This window comes from Schistocerca americana, chromosome 1 (genome assembly GCF_021461395.2).
Source record: "Schistocerca americana isolate TAMUIC-IGC-003095 chromosome 1, iqSchAmer2.1, whole genome shotgun sequence".
Classification (NCBI taxonomy): Eukaryota; Metazoa; Arthropoda; class Insecta; order Orthoptera; family Acrididae; genus Schistocerca; species Schistocerca americana.
Window position 1 is genome coordinate 1,214,096,269 of NC_060119.1, and position 13,428 is coordinate 1,214,109,696.

The 13,428-nt window shown below is 42.2% G+C and overlaps 1 protein-coding gene across 3 annotated transcripts in view; it reads right to left on the reverse strand.

Moving 5' to 3' along the window:
- Positions 1–210: 210 nt before the first annotated feature.
- LOC124619844 (integrator complex subunit 1) overlaps positions 211–13,428 on the reverse strand; it is a 307,722-nt gene continuing 294,504 nt past the window's right edge. For all 3 annotated transcript variants that reach the window (XM_047146458.1, XM_047146464.1, XM_047146471.1), the window contains one exon: positions 211–627. In XM_047146458.1, the coding sequence (XP_047002414.1) occupies positions 512–627 (116 nt within the window). In that variant the 3' untranslated portion in view covers positions 211–511. The remainder of the gene's footprint in view (positions 628–13,428) is intronic.

A 13,428-nucleotide genomic window follows, 5' to 3' on the forward strand; every position in this document is an offset into this window, starting at 1 on the left:
ATGTCATTCCAAATTAGGAAAGGGCTAATGAAGTGAAACGAAGCAGTAGCATCATTGTGAGTATACATCAATCTCCGGCTTTTTTAAAAAATGAAAAAAAAAAAGCATTTGATCAACTTTGAACAACCCTTACAACAGTAATTTTGCCACTTGAGTCACATTTTATTCTCATGGACTACACAACTTAAGTGTAAGGAATCAAGACAGAAAAAATATTAATTTGTCATTTATTGGCGAATCTTACAACAGTAACTGTAATAGTTTGAAATAACTGTGCTTGTAGTGTTTAAAAAAAACCTTCTAGCATTACATAGTAAACATCTATTGTTCCAATACTGCTTATTCAGAAAGACAGTAATTAAAACTGCCTCCCAACAAATACAAATTAAAAACTATACTTTTGTACAGCAGGAACTGCACCTTTTATAGTACAATATCTTACCGAAATTATTTTACACAAGTAGTTTACAAGAAAAGTTGTGTCTCTTCTGCAGTTGTCTGCATGCAAGTCTTAACAACCAGTCTGAACATTAAGTAATGCAATTGTTTTGCTGATGTGGGGTACTGTGTTCACATTTGATGACATTCCCAATTCAAAAACCTTGTGGAGAAGAGACAATGCATGCTCTGGAAAAAAAAAAAGTTCTTTAAAATTTGTTTTAGCCTTAGTAAACATGTCCAGTTATTCTGTTACAAACATTTGGAGACTGTAAAAAAAAGGACATCCCGTCACCAATTAAAAAAAAGCCACAACCATAAATGCAAAACTGAGTCACAACTGTCAATAATTCTGCAGCAACACCCCAAAGGCTGTAAACAGATTAACAAATTAACTCTGTTCACTACTCCAAACTTTTAACTGCACACAAGAACCATTAAACTGGCATATCCATATTTATGGCATCAGACATTAGCACTACCAACCTCTTACCCACTCCACCCATGTGGTTCTGTTCTGTTCTGTCATCATACAGAATAAGCTCTGTGTAACACTTGTGTATGAGAGTGATAAGTGCATTCAGACAATGACTAAAAATATTTTTCACACATATGGAAGTGCCGCTGACAAATATTATGCAGTGTAATACAACCAAAACGCCACTATAATATGTGGGTTTGTTGGCAGAAGACATGTCACGTTACATATTCAAATTATTGATCCCGAAACAATGAAACATTATAAAAACTACTGCACTGTATTAAAAAAAGTTATTAAAGAGTCCAGAAGTGTGTGCATTAAGTCTGAGATTAGCACATCTGATAATAAAATTAAAACAATTTGGAATATTGTGAAAAGGGAAACCAGGCAACTGAGAGCACAGGAAGACTGTACTTCTATCAAACACAATGAAAATAATAGAGGGAAACATTCCACGTGGGAAAAATATATCTAAAAACAAAGATGATGTGACTTACCAAACGAAAGTGCTGGCAGGTCGATAGACACACAAACAAACACAAACATACACACAAAATTCAAGCTTTCGCAACCAATGGTTGCTTCATCAGGAAAGAGGGAAGGAGAGGGAAAGACAAAAGGATGTGGGTTTTAAGGGAGAGGGTAAGGAGTCATTCCAATCCCGGGAGCGGAAAGACTTACCTTAGGGGGAAAAATTATTATTATGGAATTATTGACACTCATGCGCACACGCACACACACACACACACACACACACACACACACACACATCCATCCGCACATACACAGACACAAGCAGACATTTGTAAAGGCAAAGAGTTTGGGCAGAGATGTCAGTCGAGGCGGAAGTACAAAGGCAAAGATGTTGTTGAAAGACAGGTGAGGTATGAGCGGCGGCAAACTGAAATTAGCGGAGATTGAGGCCTGGCGGATAACGAGAAGAGAGGATATACTGATGGACAAGTTCCCATCTCCGGAGTTCTGACAGGTTGGTGTTAGTGGGAAATATCCAGATAACCCGGACGGTGTAACACTGTGCCAAGATGTGCTGGCCGTGCACCAAGGCGTGTTTAGCCACAGGGTGATCCTCATTACCAACAAACACTGTCTGCCTGTGTCCATTCATGCGAATCGACAGTTTGTTGCTGGTCACTCCGACATAGAAAGCTTCACAGTGTAGGCAGGTCAGTTGGTAAATCACGTGGGTGCTTTCACACGTGGCTCTGCCTTTGATCGTGTACACCTTCCGGGTTACAGGACTGGAGTAGGTGGTGGTGGGAGGGTGCATGGGACAGGTTTTACACTGGGGCCGGTTACAAGGGTAGGAGCCAGAGGGTAGGGAAGGTGGTTTGGGGATTTCATAGGGATGAACTAAGAGGTTACGAAGGTTAGGTGGACGGCAGAAAGACACTCTTGGTGGAGTGGGGAGGATTTCATGAAGGATGGATCTCATTTCAGGGCAGGATTTGAGGAAGTCGTATCCCTGCTGGAGAGCCACATTCAGAGTCTGATCCAGTCCCAGAAAGTATCCTGTCACAAGTGGGGCACTTTTGGGGTTCTTCTGGGGAGGTTCTGGGTTTGAGGAGATGAGGAAGTGGCTCTGGTTATTTGTTTCTGTACCAGGTCGGGAGGGTAGTTGCGGGATGCGAAACCTGTTTTCAGGTTGTTGGTGTAATGGTTCAGGGATTCCAGACAGGAGCAGATTCGTTTGCCATGAAGACCTAGGCTGTAGGGAAGGGACCGTTTGATGTGGAATGGGTGGCAGCTGTCATAATGGAGGTACTGTTGCTTGTTGACGGGTTTGATGTGGACGGTCGTGTGAAGCTGGCCATTGGACAGGTGGAGGTCAACGTCAAGGAAAGTGGCATGGGATTTGGAGTAGGACCAGGTGAATCTGATGGAACCAATGGAGTTGAGGTTGGGGAGGAAATTCTGGAGTTCTTCTTCACTGTGAGTCCAGATCATGAAGATGTCATCAATAAATCTGTACCAAACTTTGGGTTGGCAGGCCTGGGTAACCAAGAAGGCTTCCTCTAAGAGAACCATGAATAAGTTGGCGTACGAGGGGGCCATCCTGGTACCCATGGCTGTTCCCTTTAATTGTTGGTATGTCTGGCCTTCAAAAGTGAAGAAGTTGTGGGTCAGGATGAAGCCGGCTAAGGTAATGAGGAAAGAGGTTTTTGGTAGGGTGGCAGGTGATCGGCGTGAAAGGAAGTGGTCCATCGCAGCGAGGCCCTTGACGTGCGGAATATTTGTGTATAAGGAAGTGGCATCAATGGTTACAAGGATGGTTTCCCGGGGTAACAGACTGGGTAAGGATTCCAGGCGTTCGAGAAAGTGGTTGGTGTCTTTGATGAAGGATGGGAGACTGCATGTAATGGGTTGAAGGTGTTGATCTACATAGGCAGAGATACGTTCTGTGGGGGCTTGGTAACCAGCTACAATGGGACGGCCGGGATGATTGGGTTTGTGAATTTTAGGAAGAAGGTAGAAGGTAGGGGGTGCGGGGTGTTGGTGGGGTCAGGAGGTTGATGGAGTCAGGTGAAAGGTTTTGTAGGGGGCCTAAGGTTCCGAGGATTCCTTGAAGCTCCGCCTGGACATCAGGAATGGGATTACCTTGGCAAACTTTGTATGTAGTGTTTTCTGAAAGCTGACGCAGTCCCTCAGCCACATACCACATACTCCTGACGATCAAGTACCATGGTCGTGAAACCCTTGTCCGCCAGAAGAATGACGATGGATCGGTCAGCCTTCAGATCACGGATAGCCTGGGCTTCACCAGTGGTGATGTTGTGAGTAGGATTAAGGTTTTTTAAGAAGGATTGAGAGGCAAGGCTGTAAGTCAGATATTCCTGGAAAGTTTGGAGAGGGTGATTTTGAGGAAGAGGAGGTGGGTCCCGCTGTGACGGAGGACGGAACTGTTCCAGGCAGGGTTCAATTTGGATAGTGTCTTGGGGCGTTGGATCATTAGGAGTAGGATTAGGATCATTTTTCTTCGTGACAAAGTGATATTTCCAGCAGAGAGTGTGGGTGTAGGACAGTAAATCTTTGACAAGGGCTGTTTGGTTGAATCTGGGAGTGGGGCTGAAGGTGAGGCCTCTGGATAAGAGAGAGATTTTGGATTGGGAGAGAGGTTTGGAGGAAAGGTTAACTACTGAATTAGGGTGTTGTGGTTCCAGATTGCGTTGATTGGAATTTTGAGGTTTTGGGGGGAGTGGAGCTGGAAGTGGGAGATTGAGTAGATGGGAGAGACTGGGTCTGTGTGCAATGAGAGGAGGCTGAGGTTTGCTGGAGAGGTTGTGAAGGGTGAGTGAGTTGCCTATCCGGAGGTGGGAAACCAGGAGATTGGACAGTTTTTTGAGGTGGAGGGTGGCATGCGGTTCTAATTTGCGGTTGGCCTGTAGGAGGATGCTCTGAACAGCCGGTGTGGATGTGGGAGAGGAAAGATTGAGGACTTTTATTAAGGATATGAGTTGACGGGTGTGTTCATTGGCTGAGTTGATGTGTAGGTGAAGGATTAGGTGGGTGAGGGCAATGGATTGTTCAGTTTGGAACTGGTATAGGGACTGATGGAAAGAAGGGTTGGGAACTTTAAGTGTGAGGCCTTTGGGGGTAATGCCAAATGTCAGACAAGCCTGAGAAAATAAAATATGGGAGTGTAATCTGGCTAGGGCGAAGGCATGTTTGCGGAGGGAATGTAAATAAAACTTAATGGGGTCCTTGTGGGGATGTTGTGAGGGTGACATGGTATTAGAAGGTGCCTTGACGTTGACCTCCACCTGTCCAATGGCCAGCTTCACACGTCCGTCCACACCAAACACACCAACAAGCAACAGTACCTCCATTATGACAGCTGCCACCCATTCCACATCAAACGGTCCCTTCCCTACAGCCTAGGTCTTCGTGGCAAACGAATCTGCTCCAGTCCGGAATCCCTGAACCATTACACCAACAACCTGAAAACAGCTTTCACATCCCGCAACTACCCTCCCGACCTGGTACAGAAGCAAATAACCAGAGCCACTTCCTCATCTCCTCAAAGACAGAACCTCCCACAGAAGAACCCCAAAAGTGCCTCACTTGTGACAGGATACTTTCTGGGACTGGATCAGACTCTGAATGTGGCTCTCCAGCAGGGATACGACTTCCTCAAATCCTGCCCTGAAATAAGATCCATCCTTCATGAAATCCTCCCCACTCCACCAAGAGTGTCTTTCTGCCGTCCACCTAACCTTCGTAACCTCTTAGTTCATCCCTATGAAATCCCCAAACCACCTTCCCTACCCTCTGGCTCCTACCCTTGTAACCGGCCCCAGTGTAAAACCTCTGTCCCATGCACCCTCCCACCACCACCTACTCCAGTCCTGTAACCCGGAAGGTGTACACGATCAAAGGCAGAGCCACGTGTGAAAGCACCCACGTGATTTACCAACTGACCTGCCTACACTGTGAAGCTTTCTATGTGGGAATGACCAGCAACAAACTGTCGATTCGCATGAATGGACACAGGCAGACAGTGTTTGTTGGTAATGAGGATCACCCTGTGGCTAAACATGCCTTGGTGCACGGCCAGCACATCTTGGCACAGTGTTACACCATCCAGGTTATCTGGATACTTCCCACTAACACCAACCTGTCAGAACTCTGGAGATGGGAACTTGTCCTTCAGTATATCCTCTCTTCTCGTTATCCGCCAGGCCTCAATCTCCGCTAATTTCAATTTGCCGCCGCTCATACCTCACCTGTCTTTCAACAACATCTTTGCCTCTGTACTTCCGCCTCGACTGACATCTCTGCCCAAACTCTTTGCCTTTACAAATGTCTGCTTGTGTCTGTGTATGTGCGGATCGATATGTGTGTGTGTGCGAGTGTATACCTGTCCTTTTTTCCCCCTAAGGTAAGTCTTTCCGCTCCCGGGATTGGAATGACTCCTTACCCTCTCCCTTAAAACCCACATCCTTTCGTCTTTCCCTTTCCTTCCCTCTTTCCTGATGAAGCAACCGTGGGTTGCGAAAGCTTGAATTTTGTGTGTATGTTTGTGTGTCTAAATACAATGAAAAGTTTGTTAACAAGAAGTCAGAAGTAGAAAACAATTTTAATAATCATTTTTTAAGTGTTGTAGAGAAAATAGGTTCCAGCTACTCATTAGAAAATGCAAGGCAGTATATGGAAGAGGCAGTACCTATGCAATTTGATAAAATTGAAATTCAACCCCCTGTCCTACTGAAATTAGGAAAATAATAATTTCACTCAAAAGTAAAAGCTCACATGGAATTGATGGCATTTCCAACAGAGTACTAAAAGCTTGTTCCCAACAAATAAGTAGGATTCTCAGCCACATACGTAGTAGCTCACTGAAACAGGGAATTTTTCCAGATAGACTGAAATACGCTATTGTTAAACCATTGCATAAAAAAAGGGTATAGATCTAATGCTAACAACTACCGCCCAATCCCACTTCTGACAGCTTTATCCAAAATTCTTGAAAAAGTAATGTATTCAAGAGTAGCATCACATATTTGAAAAATGAAGTACTAAGAAAATGTCAGTTTGGTTTTCAGAAAGGCTTTTCAACAGAAAATGCTATATATGTTTTCACTGGTCAAATATTAAATGCAATGAATAACCAAACATCACCCACTGGGATATTTTGTGAGAATCATGAAATTCTTCTAGATAAGCTTAAGTATTGTGATATGAGTGGGACAGTGCACAAATGGTTTAATTCATACTTAACTGGAAGAATGCAGAAGGTTGAATTTAACAGTATAGATGGTCTACAAAAACCAGCAGAGTCCTCTAACTGGGGTGGTATCAAGAACGGTGTCCCACAGGGTTCGGTCATGGGTCTCTTATTGTTCTTAATATATATTAACGACCTGCGACTCTACATTCATGAAGATGCAACGTTAGTTCTTTTTTCTGATGATACAAGTATAGTAATCACACCCAAGAAGCAAGAATCAGCTGAGGAAATTGCAAATAATGTCTTTCAGAAAATTATTAAGTGGTTCTCTGCAAATAGACTCTCAATAAATTTTGAGAAAACACAGTTTATACAATTCTGTATAGTAAATGGCGTAACACCATTGACAGATGTAGGCTATGAATGGAAGTCTGTTGCTAAGGTAGAATACTTAAAATGTCGGGGTGTGTGCATTGATGAGAAATTGAATTGGAAGAAACACGTCAATGATCTGCTGAAACTGTTAGGTTCAGCTACTTATGCTATTAGGGTTACTGCAAATTTTGGTGATAAACATATCAGTAAATTAGCTTACTATGACTATTTTCATTCACTGCTTTCATATGGCATCATATTTTGGGGCAATTCGTCATTAAGAGAGAAAGTATTCATCGCACAAAAGTGTGTAATCAGAATAATAGCTGAAGCCCACACAAGATCACCTTGCAGACATTTATTTAAGGAACTCGGGATATTCATGTATGAAATGTGTCATTAATAACCCATCCCAATTCACAAATAACAGCGAAATGCATAGCTTCAATACTAGAGGAAAGGATGATATTCACTGTTCTGGATTAAATCTCACTTTGACACAGAAAAGGGTGAATTATGCTGCCACAAAAATCTTTTGTCATTTGCCAAATAGTATTAAAAGTCTGACAGATAGCCAACCAACATTTAAAAGCAAATTAAAAGAATTTTTGAATGATAAATCCTTCTACTCAATAGATGAATTCTTAGATATGAAGTAGTAACTGAAAAATTAATTAATTAATTTGTGTAAAGAAAACTTACGTTAAAGCAACACGTTCCACATCATTACGAAATGTCGTATTCATGATCTATGGAACAAGTATGTATGAAAAATGCCAGGCTGCACAGCTGTTTGAATTCCATGCTGCACTGTGGATGCCATTACAGCTGAAGTAGGAGAAGACAAGGGTATGCCATCTCCAAAAGACCAAGTCTAGTAAAACACTGCTGACCTTCAAATCAGCAGGTTGATACAAACCCCAAACTGTGACCAAATGAATGTGAAGGAATGCACACAACTGGATCTGAATGAGAAACTTCATAACTCCCAAAAACAATCTGGTCATTGGGCTGTAATTTGTTTCCACAGCTCATGATGCTACTTAGCCCCAGATAAGTAAAACCATCCCCCCATGAACCATGGACCTTGCCGTTGGTGGGGAGGCTTGCGTGCCTCAGCGATACAGATAGCCGTACCGTAGGTGCAACCACAACGGAGGGGTATCTGTTGAGAGGCCAGACAAACGTGTGGTTCCTGAAGAGGGGCAGCAGCCTTTTCAGTAGTTGCAAGGGCAACAGTCTGGATGATTGACTGATCTGGCCTTGTAACAATAACCAAAATGGCCTTGCTGTGCTGGTACTGCGAACGGCTGAAAGGAAGGGGAAACTACAGCCGTAATTTTTCCCGAGGGCATGCAGCTTTACTGTATGATTACATGATGATGGCGTCCTCTTGGGTAAAATATTCCGGAGGTAAAATAGTCCCCCATTCGGATCTCCGGGCGGGGGCTACTCAAGAGGATGTCGTTATCAGGAGAAAGAAAACCGGCATTCTACGGATCGGAGCGTGGAATGTCAGATCCCTTAATCGGGCAGGTAGGTTAGAAAATTTAAAAAGGGAAATGGATAGGTTGAAGTTAGATATAGTGGGAATTAGTGAAGTTCGGTGGCAGGAGGAACAAGACTTCTGGTCAGGTGACTACAGGGTTATAAACACAAAATCAAATAGGGGTAATGCAGGAGTAGGTTTAATAATGAATAGGAAAATAGGAATACGGGTAAGCTACTACAAACAGCATAGTGAACGCATTATTGTGGCCAAGATAGATACGAAGCCCACACCTACTACAGTAGTACAAGTTTATATGCCAACTAGCTCTGCAGATGACAAAGAAATTGAAGAAATGTATGATGAAATAAAAGAAATTATTCAGATTGTGAAGGGAGACGAAAATTTAATAGTCATGGGTGACTGGAATTCGAGTGTAGGAAAAGGGAGAGAAGGAAACATAGTAGGTGAATATGGATTGGGGGACAGAAATGAAAGAGGAAGCCGCCTGGTAGAATTTTGCACAGAGCACAACATAATCATAACTAACACTTGGTTTAAGAATCATGAAAGAAGGTTGTATACATGGAAGAACCCTGGAGATACTAAAAGGTATCAGATAGATTATATAATGGTAAGACAGAGATTTAGGAACCAGGTTTTAAATTGTAAGACATTTCCAGGGGCAGATGTGGACTCTGACCACAATCTATTGGTTATGACCTGTAGATTAAAACTGAAGAAGCTGCAAAAAGGTGGGAATTTAAGGAGATGGGACCTGGATAAACTAAAAGAACCAGAGGTTGTACAGAGATTCAGGGAGAGCATAAGGGAGCAATTGACAGGAATGGGGGAAATAAATACAGTAGAAGAAGAATGGGTAGCTTTGAGGGATGAAGTAGCGAAGGCAGCAGAGGATCAAGTAGGTAAAAAGACGAGGGCTAGTAGAAATCCTTGGGTAACAGAAGAAATATTGAATTTAATTGATGAAAGGAGGAAATATAAAAATGCAGTAAGTGAAACAGGCAAAAAGGAATACAAACGTCTCAAAAATGAGATCGACAGGAAGTGCAAAATGGCTAAGCAGGGATGGCTAGAGGACAAATGTAAGGATGTAGCGGCCTATCTCACTAGGGGTAAGATAGATACCGCCTACAGGAAAATTAAAGAAACCTTTGGAGATAAGAGAACGACTTGTATGAATATCAAGAGCTCAGATGGAAACCCAGTTCTAAGCAAAGAAGGGAAAGCAGAAAGGTGGAAGGAGTATATAGAGGATCTATACAAGGGCGATGTACTTGAGGACAATATTATGGAAATGGAAGAGGATGTAGATGAAGATGAAATGGGAGATACGATACTGCGTGAAGAGTTTGACAGAGCACTGAAAGACCTGAGTCGAAACAAGGCCCCCGGAGTAGACAATATTCCATTGGAACTACTGACGGCCGTGGGAGAGCCAGTCATGACAAAACTCTACCATCTGGTGAGCAAGATGTATGAAACAGGCGAAATACCCTCAGACTTCAAGAAGAATATAATAATTCCAATCCCAAAGAAAGCAGGTGTTGACAGATGTGAAAATTACCGAACTACCAGCTTAATAAGTCACAGCTGCAAAATACTAACACGAATTCTTTACAGACGAATGGAAAAACTAGTAGAGGCCAACCTCGGGGAAGATCAGTTTGGATTCGGTAGAAATGTTGGAACACGTGAGGCAATACTGACCTTACAACTAATCTTCGAAGAAAGATTAAGGAAAGGCAAACCTACGTTTCTAGCATTTGTAGACTTAGAGAAAGCTTTTGACAATGTTGACTGGAATACTCTCTTTCAAATTCTAAAGGTGGCAGGGGTAAAATACAGGGAGCGAAAGGCTATTTACAATTTGTACAGAAACCAGATGGCAGTTATAAGAGTCGAGGGACATGAAAGGGAAGCAGTGGTTGGGAAGGGAGTAAGACAGGGTTGTAGCCTCTCCCCGATGTTGTTCAATCTGTATATTGAGCAAGCAGTAAAGGAAACAAAAGAAAAATTCGGAGTAGGTATTAAAATTCATGGAGAAGAAATAAAAACTTTGAGGTTCACCGATGACATTGTAATTCTGTCAGAGACAGCAAAGGACTTGGAAGAGCAGTTGAATGGAATGGACAGTGTCTTGAAAGGAGGATATAAGATGAACATCAACAAAAGCAAAACAAGGATAATGGAATGTAGTCTAATTAAGTCGGGTGATGCTGAGGGAATTAGATTAGGAAATGAGGCACTTAAAGTAGTAAAGGAGTTTTGCTATTTGGGGAGCAAAATAACTGATGATGGTCGAAGTAGAGAGGATATAAAATGTAGGCTGGCAATGGCAAGGAAAGCGTTTCTGAAGAAGAGAAGTTTGTTAACATCCAGTATTGATTTAAGTGTCAGGAAGTCATTTCTGAAAGTATTCGTATGGAGTGTAGCCATCTATGGAAGTGAAACATGGACGATAAATAGTTTGGACAAGAAGAGAATAGAAGCTTTCGAAATGTGGTGCTACAGAAGAATGCTGAAGATTAGATGGGTAGATCACGTAACTAATGAGGAAGTATTGAATAGGATTGGGGAGAAGAGAAGTTTGTGGCACAACTTGACCAGAAGAAGGGATCGGTTGGTAGGACATGTTCTGAGGCATCAAGGGATCACCAATTTAGTATTGGAGGGCAGCGTGGAGGGTAAAAATCGTAGAGGGAGACCAAGAGATGAATACACTAAGCAGATTCAGAAGGATGTAGGTTGCAGTAGGTACTGGGAGATGAAAAAGCTTGCACAGGATAGAGTAGCATGGAGAGCTGCATCAAACCAGTCTCAGGACTGATGACCACAACAACAACAACAAGTAAAACCATGCAATTATGCAGGTAAACAACATTTCCCTAGTATTCACATGTCACACACAAAACAGTGAGGATAAAAAATGAATCCCAACTGCAGTAACATCATCGACTTCAACTCCTATTAACTAAAATTGTGTTTTTTGATGCTGTATATTCTCCCACAAATACATGAATGGACTGTGGTTCTTTAAGTTGGATGTTCTGGACTGAACACAATCCTCCAATGCTTAGAGAGGTGGTTGTCAGCCAACAGAGAGCTGGTGCACATAATGGATGCAGAGTATTTTCTCATGCAAGCTGGGCAGTTCTTGTGCATTGTCCACAGCTGATTCCTACACTTATTTGCTGTTAAGCAATCTATGCCAATTAACTCACAATTACTACAGCTGTGTTCCAGCACTAAATGTGAAGAAGGGATTATAGCTGATGCTGGCAAAACAGCGACCAAAGCATTAGCTCCCTTGTATGAAGGCTCAGTTTTGTTACATGCTTAAATTCTCATCAGCAACTAATCATCTTGCATATCAGAAATGATCATAAAATAATTTCCACTTTTTATCATGTCACTACTTTGCACAATATTGAGATGCATCTATTCTGAAAATAGTAGATAAATGCACACTTTTTAACCTGTTTGCTCTGTCAGGTCGCAGAGTGCCAACTTATCCAGATTTTCCAGTTCTAGGTTACTGTAGATGCTGTAAATGATAAAGAGACCACGACACCATATGGTATGACAAGATTCAGAACTTTCTTCTTACCGATAGTCGTCATATCTGCATGTACCTCTAGGTTACTTTCAAGTGCCTTATCACCAATGTGATATATTTTATAGAATAATCTACTACTGGTCCTCAGTGGCTCTGTTGCTACACAATAGGTTTACAACATATAAAGAAAATGCACTCATTCTAGCAAACACATGACAAGCTATTAACTAAATAACAAACTCACTCCCCCTCCCCAATACAATTTTCCTGAACTTTTGTAGCATTCATGAATATTTAACTTATAATATAGGAACATGAAAAAAATGATGCTGGCTACTACACCGTGTGAACCACCTAAAACTTGCACCAAAAATATTGCCAAAATGGAAAGTGCTGTTGATGTGCTGTTTTCAGAGGATGGGTCGGTAGTCGAGGGCTCGTTATATTAGCCAATAAACAGATTGTAATAATACTTATAAATTTTTATTTTTTGTGAAAACATGCACTTTAAGTGGAACAATGCCTATTGACATTAACAAACTGAAAGTAGGGTAAATTAGAATGTCAGTGGCGTTTGTTGCAGGATTCTAGTAAGAGTCATTGATGAGATATCGTATTTTGAAATGTTTTCACACTGATACTTGTTTGTGCCCCTCAGCCTGCTTTCTTTCTAGGTATGTTGTTGTTGTTCTGTTTGCTTACAATGTGCTTGCATGTTCCTCGAGTGCAACGCAACTTGCTAGTCACTTAGTGTGTGACAGTCCAAGCAGTAGGTTGTGAGCTGACTGCTCATAGTATGCAGAGAGTGAAGGAAGAATGTAGTATGGGACCCTTACCAGGTTGGATTAATAGAAGAGATAGACATGATCCAGCGAAAAGCAGCGCGATTCGTCATGGGGACATTTAGTCAGCGCGAGAGCGTTACGGAGATGCTGAATAAGCTCCAGTGGCGGACACTTCAAGAAAGGCGTTACGCAATACGGAGAGGTTTATTATCGAAATTACGAGAGAGCACATTCCGGGAAGAGATGGGCAACATATTACTACCGCCCACATATATCTCGCGTAATGATCACAACGAAAAGATCCGAGAAATTAGAGCAAATACGGAGACTTACAAGCAGTCGTTCTTTCCACGCACAATTCGTGAATGGAACAGGGAAGGGGGGATCAGATAGTGGTACAATAAGTACCCTCCGCCACACACCGTAAGGTGGCTCGCGGAGTATAGATGTAGATGTAGATGTAGATTCTTGTAGAGTGTACATAGAAAGACAGTCAACCATCTTGGCACTTAAGTGAAGAAGCCACATTTACCAATTACAAACAGGTAAAGCAACAAAACATGCATTACTGGTCTGTTGGCAATCCCCATTGGC